This window comes from Lonchura striata, chromosome 18 (assembly GCF_046129695.1).
Source record: "Lonchura striata isolate bLonStr1 chromosome 18, bLonStr1.mat, whole genome shotgun sequence".
NCBI classification, from domain to species: Eukaryota; Metazoa; Chordata; class Aves; order Passeriformes; family Estrildidae; genus Lonchura; species Lonchura striata.
In genome coordinates, this window is record NC_134620.1 from 7901815 (window position 1) to 7916693 (window position 14879).

Genomic DNA, 14879 nt, shown 5'->3' on the forward strand with positions numbered 1-14879 from the left:
CACATTTATGCAAAAAAGACTGTTCCATGATGGTGAGGAGAAAAGGAAGAAAAAGAAAACTATGATATATTCTACCAACACTACACTTCTTATTTTCTAAGATTCTCTGCTGTAGGCAAGAACATCAAAAACCTTTCCAACATTGAGCAACTAGATTGCTGCAGAAGGCCCTTTTCAGGTCTGGCACTTTGGTCTAAACCAGGAGTTTCTTTTTTTTCATGAGTAGCGACTGAATAATTACTGTAGTTTTGTAAGCCTTACACTTAATACTTAATTTTTTAAGGTATCATACTTTTGGCAAGAGGCGTCAATATAAACATTTCAGGTAACCAGTTAAGAACTTTCCTGTGAGAAAAAGAGATTGATCTCTTTAGAATATGAAATACTTTTTAGGACCTTAAAAGCAGATCAAAGATGGTATTTATCAGCAAAATGCAAGTTCTGAAAAATGCTAATATCTGTAAAGCAATTTCAAGATGTCTGTCAGCAAGAAAATATCCACCTTGAGATTTTTTTTTTCAAACAGTACTCTTTAAACTTGGCTGTACCATATCCCATTTTAAGTTAAAAGCAAGTTAAAAGCTCACAAAACTCACTTTCATATAGCATTGAGTTGCATCTCTTTCAGCCACTGTGAACTCTAAAGGTTTATAATATGCATGGTATACCTGGTAAGAAAAACAATAACATTTTGTGTCAGAGAGTACCATTATGTCAAACCTGGTATTTCTTATTACAATAACTACTATTACTAAATATTTATACCTTTGAACAAATATTGATTCATTTATAACCTGTTAGGTTTATTTAAGCTCTTAATGTGCTTCCAATATTTTTATTTAAAATAACTTTCTCAGAGAATCATTAGATTAAAAACAAAACTGAAAAAAACCTCACAAATAATGCCAGACTAATGCACCAAATTAAAGGGAAAAAAACCTAGCATTTTTAAGCTTCTCCCAAAGTTTCAATGCCTTGTTTACTGAAAAATATGAAATCCAAGAATATTTTCATATCTATAATAATGCATCCCACAACAAAATCCAAACTGTAATATTTGTATTCTGAATAGCAAATTATTATTTTTTCATTAATGATTTTCCCTGGGTAAGTGAGCAAGAGTAACACAACATATCTTTGCAAGGGTAACTTGTAGAAAGTAACATAGCCATTATTTAATGATGCTGCACAATGTAACTTGCTAAAATGGCAGCTACTTTAAAGCTGTCATACCCTATCAGTGATTTTAAGCCCAACAGGCAACAATTTCCCATTGTGACCTGCTGCAATACCACTGAAATGCTGAACACTTCTGGAAACACCAACTCCCTAACTGTAAACACAGTATTTTGGGGACCAAAAATTTTACCTGATACAGCAGTAAAAATTCAGGGCAACTCTGACACCAACTAGAAAATTAAAATGTTTAGAAAAAGCAAAATAGAAAATTAAAAATGTTTTCATACCTCAATATTGTCTGATCCATGACGTTGCACAGCTGCTTCTTCTGACAGGCCAACACAACCATATTCCAAGGGAGTGAAGACTGTGGTAGGCACCTGCTTGGGAGGAAGCAGAAGCTGTTACTGCTGAGCCACGTGCAGCAGCTGCCTGGCAGACACTTGGACATCACTGAGAGGTGCAGCTCGGGCACACACCTCCACTTTGGCTGCTGTCAAAGCTGGATTCCAGGTGACAAAATGCAATTCCTTAAAAATGCTTTAAAAGAAAAAAAGCCAAAAATTTTTCTTACTTCAAAAAAACATAACTCACATTGTCATAGTCCATCAGTTCTGAAGACTGGCCGAAAAGACGCTGAGCCAGCAGTTTTCCTGCAGCTATTGCTGTGGGTGTTAATTCAGGACGGCCCTAAGAAGAGAGCACAAAGCTTTGTTTGAACTTAAGGAGAAGTGGCATCCAAAGATTTCTCCTGGGACAATGGCCAGAGGAAAGCCAAGTCTTTGGAATTCCAGCTTTGTAGCCAGGGCTTCAAATAGAAAAAGCAATAATAATTTCTGTCCAAACAATCATTAAAGTCTGAGTTTACTATCTGTCTTAATGGGGGGAAAATGTCACAAATATGTCAAATCTTTATATCTTACCATGGCACCTCTTGAAAAACAGCACATATTCACATGCTGACTGTTTACTTCACCCTTTCTCTAGAGTAAGCAATGAGGAAATTTTTCAAAGTGTCTTTTTAAAGCAAGAGGAGCCTAGTTTAAAGTAACAATGTTTCTATAATATCAGACCTTAAAAAAAAAAAATTGTCTGACACATTTTCACAGAACACAGGCACAAAACATAGCTATTTGTAGATACTATTACTGACTTCCTTGGTTGGTCCTGGACTGGAAAGTGGAAAGCTCTTTTGCTAGCACTGTGACCTAAAGGGTGAGCTGGTCCTGGTCTTGGGCTCTGCTGCTACAGAGGGGCTTGAAAGGGATTGCTATTGGCAAATGCAAACTTCCTGCAAGTGAAAAATGGAATGACAGCAGGATATGACCAGGGTGTGCTCCAGTTCGAGCCATGAGTCCTGGCTACTTTTTATATCCAAACAGGGCTGTGTATGTGCCAGAACCCTAACTGAGTGCTGGCACAGCACCACTGGAGCATCAGAACTGCAGAGCTTGTTTTAAAGAACTTGAAAGTTTTTGAAAATTGAATTAAGGTATTTGCAAGGGAATATTTTCAAGACCAAGGAAGAACAGTCCATATAGGTTAATAAGACTAAACAAAATTCATAGATCTAATAAAAAACCCATTGGTTAAGAGATCATCCAAGACATATCATCAAAATGCTTGTCTGACATGAGAAAAGAGGTCACAAATTCAGAAGGAATGATGTGGAAACATAAGAAAGCCATAACTAAGAAACACTTTTGTGGCACAACATGGAGTGCTTTAAAAAATGTGTGAAGTTTTGATTCACACACATCCCATTTAGATGCAATATTTATCACACTCCTGCAAAGTCCTGCTTGGAGGCAGTCATTCAATAAGCTCTCACACACATTCAAAGTTTTAAACATTTTTCATGATCCTGAAGTTTTTTAGCATTTACTGGAATCCATTCCTCTTTGCCAGCTTATCTTTTTTGTATATTGGTAGACAGAATCTGTACATGGTATTAGCTACCATTTTCCTCAGTACACATACCATATTTATTATATGCATATTAATAGGCATCTAGGCTTTTATCTGTAGTAATAACCACTTAAAAGTTCAATTTTAAAAAACCGATCTGAAACATTACATCTAACATGATAAATGAAATCACCATTCTAATTGTTAATGAAGGCTAATCTATTTTTCCTCCATAGCTCATGCCAAATCACAAAGCTGCAAGTCTATCCCTTTTGCCTTCTAACATCCCTCAAATAACAATTTTTCAAATCCAGCATTTTGACTTTCAAGTCTGTAAATGTAATTTACCAGATGAAATTTGTTTTTTCTTACACACATTTGCCTGAAACATGTCTGCCAATCATTTCTGTAGCAGGAAATATATGTTGTTTTGGCATTCCAGAAATGAATAGAAGATTGGAACGAGAGATAAAATTGTGAAAGCACTGCCATGCATTCCATAAAACCCAACTAATTACTAAAACATCCATGCAGATAAAGCCCAATTCCTCATAAACAATGACTTAAAGACCTTCCTTGGTAAATATTTGAAATGAACATTCACTTTGCAGTCATGTGTAGAACTACTCTGCTGATAATTATGGATATGAATTGTTCATAAGAATTCTCCAATGGATTATACATTTAACTAAGATGGTCCTAAGAGAGTTTAAAAAGCTTTGAAGTAATGTGTATTTGTTCTAACAACTCTTTTCGGTCTCATTTCTATTCAAAGCAACATACTGTACATTCCACTTTCTCTACACATCTTTGTTGTAACACCCTTTGAAATATGACAGATGCAGAGTGGCCTGACCATAAACCTCCTTCTGAGAAAATGTCTTTATAGTGTGTGCCATGCTTTTCAACAAGAACACTACTGGAGGAAGGATTTTAACACAGAGAGTTTGTGTCAGCACAAAAAAAAAAAAAAATAAAATCACACTAAAATTCCATCTGGATTTTCCTGATTACAGAAGAAGAAAATGCTGAAATGCAATTTCACCTGCCAGTTGAAAATAATATTTTGCCAAAATGTGAATAATGTTTTTTGAGGGTACACAAACTGACTCACATCTGGAAGATTTTTCTTCCCCTTGTTTTTCCAAATGAAATCTTGGGTAACATTAGGATTCCATTCTGTAAGGGGTGCAACAAGACACCCATGCACACACAGATTCCCATTTGTACCAGCTGGGTAGGGCTCCCAAGTGAAAACAATCATTCTGAGCAATCAGGAAACTCAGCTGCCCCCTTGCTCACTCCCCTTCCAGCCAGGGCACTAAATTAACATTAAAAAAAGCAGTTCTTGCTATTTGGTAGCAACTCAGTATTTATTCAGTGTGGAGTGGTAAAGGAAGGAGGAGGGCTTAGGAACTTCTTGCAAAATTTGAGCAAAAGCAGTTTATGGTAGCAAGGAAACTCTAACAGGGACAGAGCAGAGCAAAGAGAAATCCTGAGCAGGAGCACTGGAGGAAAAAAATAATTTTTATAATGATTCTTAGGGATCATTGATGTTCACTCACAGGAAACAAGATTTCCCTTCCTGCGCTCTTTTGGTAGGTCACACCCAGAAAGTATCACAACCAAGTTTTGCAGCTTTGTGGCTCTCAGCAGGATGCACTTGATTCTAATGTGTTAATTTGAGATGTGCACTAACGCAGAAATTTATTTCAGTGCTGGTTCCCATGCCAATGAAATTTATTATCCAGATTTATTCTGCTTAAAAAATAAAACAAAAAACAAAAAAAACCCACTAAACTAATTCAAGTATTCAAATAAAATAAATTTAATTGTTTAGCAAGTGGAATTACACCGGTCATGTGGTGGAGTCAGATAAGATAGTGGCAGTATTTATTTTTAGCTCCAAACACTTAAAATGTGTGAATACTATATGATGATCTCTAATTCCCTGCATTGAATCAATATGCAGATAAAAGCTTAAGGGAATATTCTACAGAGTGCCAAAATAACTTTTTCATTTTTTCCCCCAGTTATACACTGGACAAAGCATAGAACTGTGCTGCTGTTTTTAACACTTACATTTAGAAGTGTCTATTGAACCACTCAGGCTCAAAAATCTGCAATAATATGGACAAAAGCAGGAAAAGGAAATCCAAGTTTTAACAACAAAATGAAAATGACAAATAAATGAAGACATGATTTTTTAGATCCAGTAAAGGAAAGAGGAGAGCATCCTGCCTCCAACTTTATATTTCTCATTTAACTAAATCCTCAAAGGGCAGAAGACAAAAAGCACCGAAAAGGAAATTATTTGCCCAAAATAACACTGCAGATTGGCAGCAAAATAAGCAACAGATTCTAAGCCCTGCCAGCATTGCCTCTAACAACTCCTTTTTGGATGAAATTAAAAAGAAAATTTTGGAAGGCAGGAGGAAGCTAAGACATATATATCAGGGATAAGCAGGTGTAGGAGGCTGTTGTGAGCAGAAAGTGGATTTTAGGAAGTATCTGAGAGCAAGAAGTGACAAGTACAGAGGGAACCTGTATGTGAAATGAGAAGAGAGGAACTCTAGAAAATCTCAAAGCTCTGAGTGACTGGACAGGACAACTGGACAGAGAAGTTGTTTAGAGTAAGGAAAAAGAAAAAGGGAGAAATATTCGAGAAGGAAAGAATTTTAACACAATTTAAAAGGAAATGGCAAGTCCACATGAAGATGGAGACAGACAGGAAGAAACACATGTCTACACAGAGGGAAGAGGTCAGGAGTGGTCAGCAGATTTATGAGATTTAAGTGTCTCTAGCAGCTCTAGAGTCCAGTCAGAAATTTCCAAGTCTATTCCCAAGATATCATTTAATCCATTACATTTCTTCAGAAACTAAAAGCACCTGTACAGTTTATACATTTGAGAGATCTTTAAAATATTTTAAACACAGCACAATGAGAAAACTTCTAAATTTCTCTAAAATGATACTATATATACTATTCGGATATTGCCACACTATTTAGCTTTACCAGACTTGTAAGGCAGATGCCTGAACTACACGAAAAACAATCTTGATAGAAAGGCCTCGATTCCAGTAACACTTGAGAGAACTCTGGATCTTGCAATGTCCAGCATTGTTCTGTATTCTACATATTGCCCAAATTTTCCAGGCACAGCAGGCAGATGATAACAACATCCTCCTGTAACTCTACAGTTCAGAATCCACACAAACATTTTTTATGAAATCAACATATTGGAGGATGCCCAATTTACAGCAGATAATCTGAGCTCTTACGTAAAATGAAAATTTGCAGATTGAAAGTATTTAAGTGCATATTTATCATGACAAGACATTCTTGTCATATATGACTATAGATTATCAATAGCACTAGAATAAGACCACAGAATCTGGTTTTACCTAACATGTAAATTATTTTGCTTAAGTAATAATGTCCCCTTCTTAAAAAAAACCAAAAAAACCCAAACAAAAAAGCCACACCCCTTATGTTTATTTAGCATAATCATTCACAAATCATAAAGAAAAATCATATGCATTTAGTATTTTCAGCAATTACTTTTTCTTATTCTAGAGGAAAGTACTTTCATCAGAAGCATTTTGCATTAGGGAGCTGATAAGCTGTTTTGTAATTAGTCTCAATTAACACCCAAAATACCCCAAATGCAGTCACAGAACTTGTCATGGTCATTCCCATTAAATGTACTCAGCTACAGAAGGTAAGAATTGCTTTCACTCAGCATTCACAGGCAGTATGAAGTCATATGTCAAAAGTGATACAAACATTATTAGATAATAGGAATGATAAAGACATCATTATTAGGCTCTGACCAATGATGCATTCCCTGATAAACATCAGCAATAATCTCTCATGCTGAGATACTTCACAAGATCCCTGTGAAGGAAATTACTGACCCAGGTGGCTGGTATAAACACTCCAGCCCTGCCAAGTGAAAAAGTGCAAAACACTAAGATATACACTAGTGCATGACTACATCTGGGGACTAGTTATTAGTCAGGAACAAAGTTGGCTTCCTGTTATTGTAAAATAGTTTATGTAGACTCAGTACCTCTGTTATGTCTCCGACTGCATAAATGTGAGGAACAGAAGTAGCTTCATTGGCATCAACAATAATCTTTCCAGTTTCAGAGTTAGTTTTCACTCCAACTGTCTCCAAATTGAGGGTTTTGGTGTCAGGGGCTCGGCCTTAAGGAAAAAAAAAATTAAAGTAAAATATATTGGAAAACTTCATCAGCGTTAATCTAAAAAGCTGGCATCCTCCACTGTGTGTCTCCAAAAACTTTGCTCTATTTGATAGTCCAAGCAGAAATGTGAGAAAACTTATACTGAGATAGCTGCAGGGGTGAAAAGCATGGATATGACATTCTGTGGGAAAGGAGCTCAATCACTATTGCCTTTACTTGGACGTCAGAGGGTTATCCTTTTTAAATATGGAAGACAACACCCACTGGAAAAAGTGAAAAAAACATATGATTTCATATTTATTGAACATTCTAAATTCAGTTTCCTAATGTAGCACAAATAAACATATAAAAACTAAGCAACTTCTACACTGAAAATTTCCAATAAACATTAACTGAATGGCATTCAATGCCAACAGTGTTGTATATGCTTTTTGAATAAAAATTATTAATAATGCTGTTCAACATTAAACATTCCTGAAGTCCTAATTTTTTGTAATCTGAATACACTTAAAACACTTTTAATACCCTCATCTTAGATGATAAATTTTATCAACTTTGCTCACAAGTCCAAAATGCTGATTTAGTTATCTCAAACTGTATTTGAGCTATTTCTGTACAGTTTAGAAACATTTTAAATGCATTTAAAAACAAATGAGGTTAATCCAACCAAGCCCAGATTTTATTTCAGCTTCCTATTCCAATGATATAAAATTATCTCATATTTTTAAAATATAATTTTGTAGTGTTTTCTGCAAAGTTACCCCTTAGTAAATATGAAGTCTAACTACACTGAAGTCTTAACAGCATTACACTGAGCTTTCTATAGAGTGTCTAAGGAAGCAATTCCTGACCCAGAAATTGGAATCTTAAATCCTATCCAACTTGTTTTAAAGTTAATAAGCAGAGCGAAATTATGTGTAAGTCACAGAATTTTGAAGGCTACAAAGGACCACACAGAAAAAAAAAAAATACCTGCATATATCCAAATTAAGGAAATTTTTAAACATTGTGTCTGCTTTAGAGGCTTGAAATGAATATGGATATATCTACACATACAAGTCTCCTTTGAGTCAGTCATGATTTGCATTGAATTTAATACAGAGCTATAGCAAAGCAAAACAAAAAAGGAAATGTGTTTTCATTATAAAAACAAGCTCTTTGATGTTAATGTAGGAAATTATTAAACAAAAGGAAAACCTGGCTTGTCAATACAGACCTAATTATATGTAAACATATGATTCAGTGCTTTATACATCTTCCATATAGCCAGGCCCCTCAAACAATGTCACATCTGAATGCCTCTGTAAAGACTTCTGTGTATTAATTTCATCTGGTGAAACCAACACTTCCTCTGGGAGCACTGACTGAAGCTGTCGGCACTTGGCTATCTGTCTGTCTTCCCTTCTCTTGTCCCCATGGGATGTTGATCTGCTGTTCCTTCTCTGCCCCCTGCTCCCCAGTCCTGATGCTATCAGGCAACAAAAATAATAAACCTCCAGGACCTTATCTTGGCTCGGATGTGAAACAACTTCCTACCGTTGTATTTCTTTGGGTATTGAGAGTAAAGCCTGGGTATTCTGCAAATGGACAACTAATGGGGTTTTCTAGTTTCCTCTTTTTCCTGCCAGGCAGAGCCAAGAGAAAACTTAGCACGCAACAGCAGGCATTGAAAGAGGAAAAAAAAGAAAAACCGTCAATAGAGTCATTTAAAGACCTGTGACAACAACAGTTGAGTTTATCAAACCTGCAGGATAACACTTAACCTTTCCAATGCAGCCAATTTTAACATGTGCACAGCTTGGTATTAATAGCTAAGAGTTACAAAGACACATGCTGCTTTTCATAGTGAAGTTTCTCTCTCAGTTTTACTGCCTAACTATTATTTTTGAAGGCAAAACCAAAATTTTTAAGCACTGAACTGAAGCTTTATTGGCCTTTAGGCCCATGCAGGTTCACCCCCATACACAAGAATTAAACTTACTGATCTTGCTTCATCTCAAATTCAGTAGCTTGGGCTCATGATTCTACAGTGTGTCTTGGAAGGTTGTAGTGTAGAAATTCAGGGATTTCTGATGTTTCCCAACATTCACTTACTATTATAAAATCAGTTATCACAATTTCTCAGTAGGAATTTCATTTTATACCCATAACTCCTGATTTTTTCGTATTTTCAACTTCAAGAAAGTATCACTTCACAGCTTATTTCTAAGATCCCAAATCCTACCAGGCATACAAACCCACCCTTTGCCTAAAATCAGCACATGTGCTTTTAGTTTGAAGATGTCCTGAAACTGCCAAAGAACAGGAGTTCTTTGAGATCAACAAGATGCTTTATTTTTCACTGAAGAGTTCAAAGATTAAAACTTGATGGCAAGATTGTGATTGCCAAGATAAATCTAAAGCCCATTCCCTTTTCTACAGGGGCTGGAGAGATGTGCTCATAGGAGATCACAGCAGTATTTTACCTTATGGGACATTTCACAGAAAATCTCCTAACAAAATTTCTGTTTCCCTTGTTAACCCAAATTGGTTTGGTTGTAAGCCTTGAAGAATACTATTACAAAAAATGTTACTTAACCCTCTTTTGATACCAAACAGCAAGGATCCTATTTTCCTGCACAACAAAATAAATCTGCCTAGTGTCCAGTGTGACCCAAAGGACAATGTGCTTGATAGCATATGATGTGCAACACCTGATACCTGTTCAGCTTCACAATGACCTAGAGCTGCAATTCTTTTATACAGCAAAAATGATATTATTTCAAAGACTCAGTCAGGATCCTCTAAGTTTACAAATGCATTGGAACTTGAGAATGGATGTTCAACTGCCCTCATGAGGGAAAAAAACTCTTTTTATAAAGCTGTCCTAAACCAAAAGCTAAACTTAAAATCTACTGCTGGTCATTGCTCTTTCTGTCACAGTTTACTAGCACCCTACCTCACATTCTCTGACAAACTAATTCCAGGCTATTTCACAAATACCTGCTTAGTTTAATCACCCATTCAGTATTGCTCCTCTTAACAGTAGGACCCCACTGGAGACGGAGTGACTTGGTTATCTTTTCTAAGGATTTTGTGAATTATCAAATTTCAGTTGCAGCAGTGATATTTTGTCATGTATTGCTAACTCACATGGATCTATAACTTAACAATTCCTTTTGTATAATAGCTGTTTGCAACTGCTGCACTCCTTCCACAGGTTTCAGCCCTTCAACAGCTGAAATGAGCCCTCCCTACAAATCCTGATCTCCTGCAACTTTGTCTTGCAGCTCAGCAGGTGTCAAACTCTACTCTTTCCTTTGGATGAAGATCCCATGTTTACTCTGAACACACACACACTTACCATTGCTTTGTAACTCAGATAAACTAGGCATCTAACAAGTATTTTTTGTATGCCCTTAAGGGCAGGGAGAATACTATAGAGTAGTAAAAGTTTATTGGTTCTACATTAAACAAAAACTCAAAATCTTATAATTCCAGGAGAATTCTCTAGAAGACCAAAACAGCACTAGTAAGACAGAACAACATATATAGCTGAAGTGGAAAAATCAAATAAACATCAAGAACAAGCTCTTGTACTGAGCTGGAATATAACAGTATGTAGTCCCTCAGCAAGATAGGATAGGCCCATGAGTTACCTAGAAAGCTTTGGACTGAAACTTTTAAATTACATTAAAATGTATCAAAATAAGATTTCTTTTTTTCTCCTCAAATACTTTTGAATAGTTAAAAAAAGCTGCTAGAAAAACAAAGGGAGCATTGTGCCTGCTTTTATTGGCTTATCCATACAAGCAGAAAATCACACATTACAAAAGCAAAACAAAACTTGTCATGGAAACACAATCTAATTTTCTTTTTAAAGGGTTGACATTAAGAGATAGTACTGTAGCTTATTAAACTATGGTCCACTATCAGTAACTATTTAAAAAATTATTAATAAAATCCTACTAAAATTCCATGATGCACTGGCAAAAATTATGGAAATATGTACTATAATTTAGGCTACAATTATTTAACAATAGCAGCTGCTTTTTAACCAACTCTACAAGCTGACTTGCTTCAATCAATATTATAACTGGCACATCTGCAGACAGGAAATCCTCAACACCACTAAGTTTCCCAGCCTATTATCTGAGACACCTGGTGTGGGTGTTGATACAGAGCAAAACAATGAATCATATGGACTGCACACCAATTAACCAGCTTTAACTGTTAATGTGTTTAATCCTTAAGGGTGGAGTGCCAATTTGAACACTAAAAAAAGTCAACACAAAATCCTGACACTATTCATTTTGCTGTTTCTAAATATGGATTGTAACTCAAATCTATGACAAATTATAAAACATGTAGCTCTGTACTGAAATAGTGAGCAGACTCATGTTACAACTGAATTGTAACAGTCTATCATGCAACCTTATTCCATTATAATTAACAGAAACCAAGATTTTTTTTCTTATTTTTCAACTTAATAGCTCTTTTTTCCATCTTAGACAAAAGTAAACAAATTGACTTGACATTTGACATGTGTGTCTCCAACTCAGTGTACTTTTCATAGAACCACAGAATGGGTTGGGTTTTTTACCAGAAAGCTTTAGAAAAATTAAATACAGCACTCAGAAACCCACTTTTTGGAAACATTTTCATCTCACCTCATGAATATTACTCTACAGTTTTCAGGATTGTTATGTGTCCATATAGCATGAGCTTTTTTTTGCTCTTGGCAAGCACTAGTCTGTTTGATTGGTTCTGATGAGAATAATCCATTATTACAGGCTGTTTCCACAATTTGTAGAGCCCAAGACACTTCTAAGAGAGTAGTAGTTACAGTAAGGAAAATAAAACATTTGTCACAATGCACAACCTGTTTGGGGTATTAGGAAGATATAAAGCTAACTTAACCAGGTAAATGGAGCAACTGGACAGTAGATAAGTCCACTGGGCAAAATACGAAATGCTATAAATGATCTGTTTCTGATCCTGTAATGGATCTATTCTACAACCACAAGAATTTAAATTTATGTTATAAATAAATGAAAGAGCAATACATTCCCACTACTCTAAAACAGAAGTGCCAGATAAAAAGAATATAAAGTAGTCAAGGGGATTGCTAAAGCTCCTAGTAAAACTGATTATTTGTCTGCATCAAAACAGATTTCTTGGGCAGTATGTTTAAGCCTATTTACTTTTTTGCCAGATATCATCTGCCTGCCAAATACCACTACTACCTTTAGCCATGCATTATTGATCTAGAATTCCAGATAGTCACAAAGTTTTATAAGCACTAAAGGCAAAAGTCTCCTACTCTGGTGGGCTCACAGCCCATCTGAACCAATATAGAAACTGAGGACAGACTTGTAACAGCGACAAATGAGCAGCTTAGGGAGGCAACGCTGAAGGAGTATTTTCATTCCTGTGGGCTGGAACCTTGTACATAATTTAGTGTGTTAGTCCTTGCAGGAAGTAGCATTTTTCTCAAAGGAGGAAAACCCCAGATTTGATTCCCATTTCTGGTGATTATGCTTACAGACATTTATCACAGTATTCTTTTAAACCAATTTACTCTTAGTTGTTGTATATCAGCTCCAAGGGGTCTGAGATATGTGAAAGTCCCTAACCAGATTTCAAAAAGCTATACACTTGCAAGGTTCCCTGCAAGAGCCTGGATTTTTAGAGACAGTTACTTCTCTTTCTCAAAATTGGATGACGGCTGCAGTAACAAACTTAAGCAGCACAGTTTAGAAAAAAATCCTAGAAGAAATGGTAGCCTCTTAAACAGGATAAATATGCACTTGATTGATTCATGAATAGCTTCATGAATCAATCAAGAGTATGGACTTTGAGAAGAATACCTGCCAACCAGAGCTTGCTGGAATTCATATTCTTTCTCTAGTAAAAGTGAGAAAGACTAGATGGTCTCCCATTTATTGCAGCTCATGCAAAAATAGTTACCACAGACTTCTTCCATTCACTGTAATTGTGTTTTTAGACTGTAAATGAACAAGTCAGGCATGCAAGAAAAGAATTAAACAACTATCAATGTTTAAGTCACTAAACATTTAAGGGGGAGGGGGCATTGTTTGACCCGATGCTGAAGTACTTCACATTCAGAACGGAAAACATTGCAAAGAAATGTTAAGATAATCATATTTACCTACTGCCCACATAACGGTGTTGAAAGAATCGGTTTCTTCTGTGTCCAGGTCAGCATTTTTCCAAGTGACTTGCAATCTGTCATTCTCCAATTTTTCAACTTTAGTTGGGAAACATCTCTTTAAAAATTTTGTGCCATAAGATTCCATGTGCTCAGTTACTAAAGAAGCCATTTGCTGTTGAGTAATGAAACAAATTTGTTTTTTCTTATATACATGAGCTTTTTAATGCAAACCCCTCCTTCAGCTGGGTTCAGGAAACCCCAGCAAATACCTTGTGCATTTCAAACATTCTTTATCACTTAGCTACTATGCACTGCTAACACATGACAATTTAGGGAGCAACTCCATTCCAAGAGGCATTACACCTGAATACTCAAATTATTTTCAAAAAATTATAACAGTATATTAATAAAATGGTTGCTTTTTAAGAATTTGTTTTACACAATCAAGAGCATATTCAATTTACCATTACCATAATTACAACTTTCTAGTAGTTTGATAAAAATTAAATACTTGCATAAAACAATGGGAGAAATATATTTCCTTTTGCTATAACATTTGACATTTCTCTGCAATGACTACAAATCACTAAGGTTTGATGCAAAGTTCTAATAGGAAAAAAAACCAAACAACACTTTTGTCCTAAGAGCCTGTTTGAAATAGCACCACACCACACTGAAGTAGTAAAATGTGGCATCACCAGGTTTATCCAAAGACATCAGTGCTCTTGACTGCAGGAACTCAGGTTGCACCTTGCCAGAGCATGTTTATTACTTAAAGGATATTATTACAAAACCACTCACATAGAACAACTCCACACAAGTTCTCTCAGCTTACAAAACTTTATTTTCAAAGTTGATATTAACTAATATGAAGGCAACAGCAGAGCTATGTCTCTTCAGAAACATGAGAGCTCATTAATCAGTTTCCATCAGACTTAATGTGGCTGCAGACTGAACATAATTATTTTATCTCCATTAATACTTTATTAACTTTGGTATGGCCATTGTGCTCTTCCTGCCTACACAGGATCAAGTTCTCAGAGCAAGCCCTACTGTAAGTGCTTGACCAACTGCTATACACACACTATTCCCTGCTTGCTCAGACCTCATGCTGTTACAGGTGTGGATTTCTTCAATGAGGAGTGTAAATCCCAAGAATTATTATTATTCAATGTTTTGCATACTCATGCCACCACTTTTAAGGCATACAAGCCACTAGTTTTAAGGAAGTCGCTCCAGGTTGGGAGAGGGTGACATACAACCAGGAGCTGTCACTAATGGCACTACCATGGGTGTGTTTGTCACTGCCACTTAAGCAATAATACTCCCACCTCAAAAACTGTGCACATATTAGGAAATGTTTGGAGATGCAAACAACACTTTTTCTTTAGGAGATAAAAATAATAAAATCTATCTTTTAAATAATTT

At 35.9% G+C, this 14879-nt stretch overlaps 1 protein-coding gene across 1 annotated transcript in view; it reads right to left on the reverse strand.

Annotated features, from left to right (window-relative positions):
* Positions 1–14879, reverse strand: part of TXNRD2 (thioredoxin reductase 2) — a 30628-nt gene that overhangs the window by 6544 nt on the left and 9205 nt on the right. Inside the window, exons 11-15 of the mRNA XM_021544525.2 lie at positions 13449–13623; positions 7162–7298; positions 1774–1869; positions 1467–1559; positions 597–668 (exon numbers count right to left, since the gene is read on the reverse strand). Of these exons, the coding sequence (XP_021400200.1) occupies positions 597–668; positions 1467–1559; positions 1774–1869; positions 7162–7298; positions 13449–13623 (573 nt within the window). The remainder of the gene's footprint in view (positions 1–596; positions 669–1466; positions 1560–1773; positions 1870–7161; positions 7299–13448; positions 13624–14879) is intronic.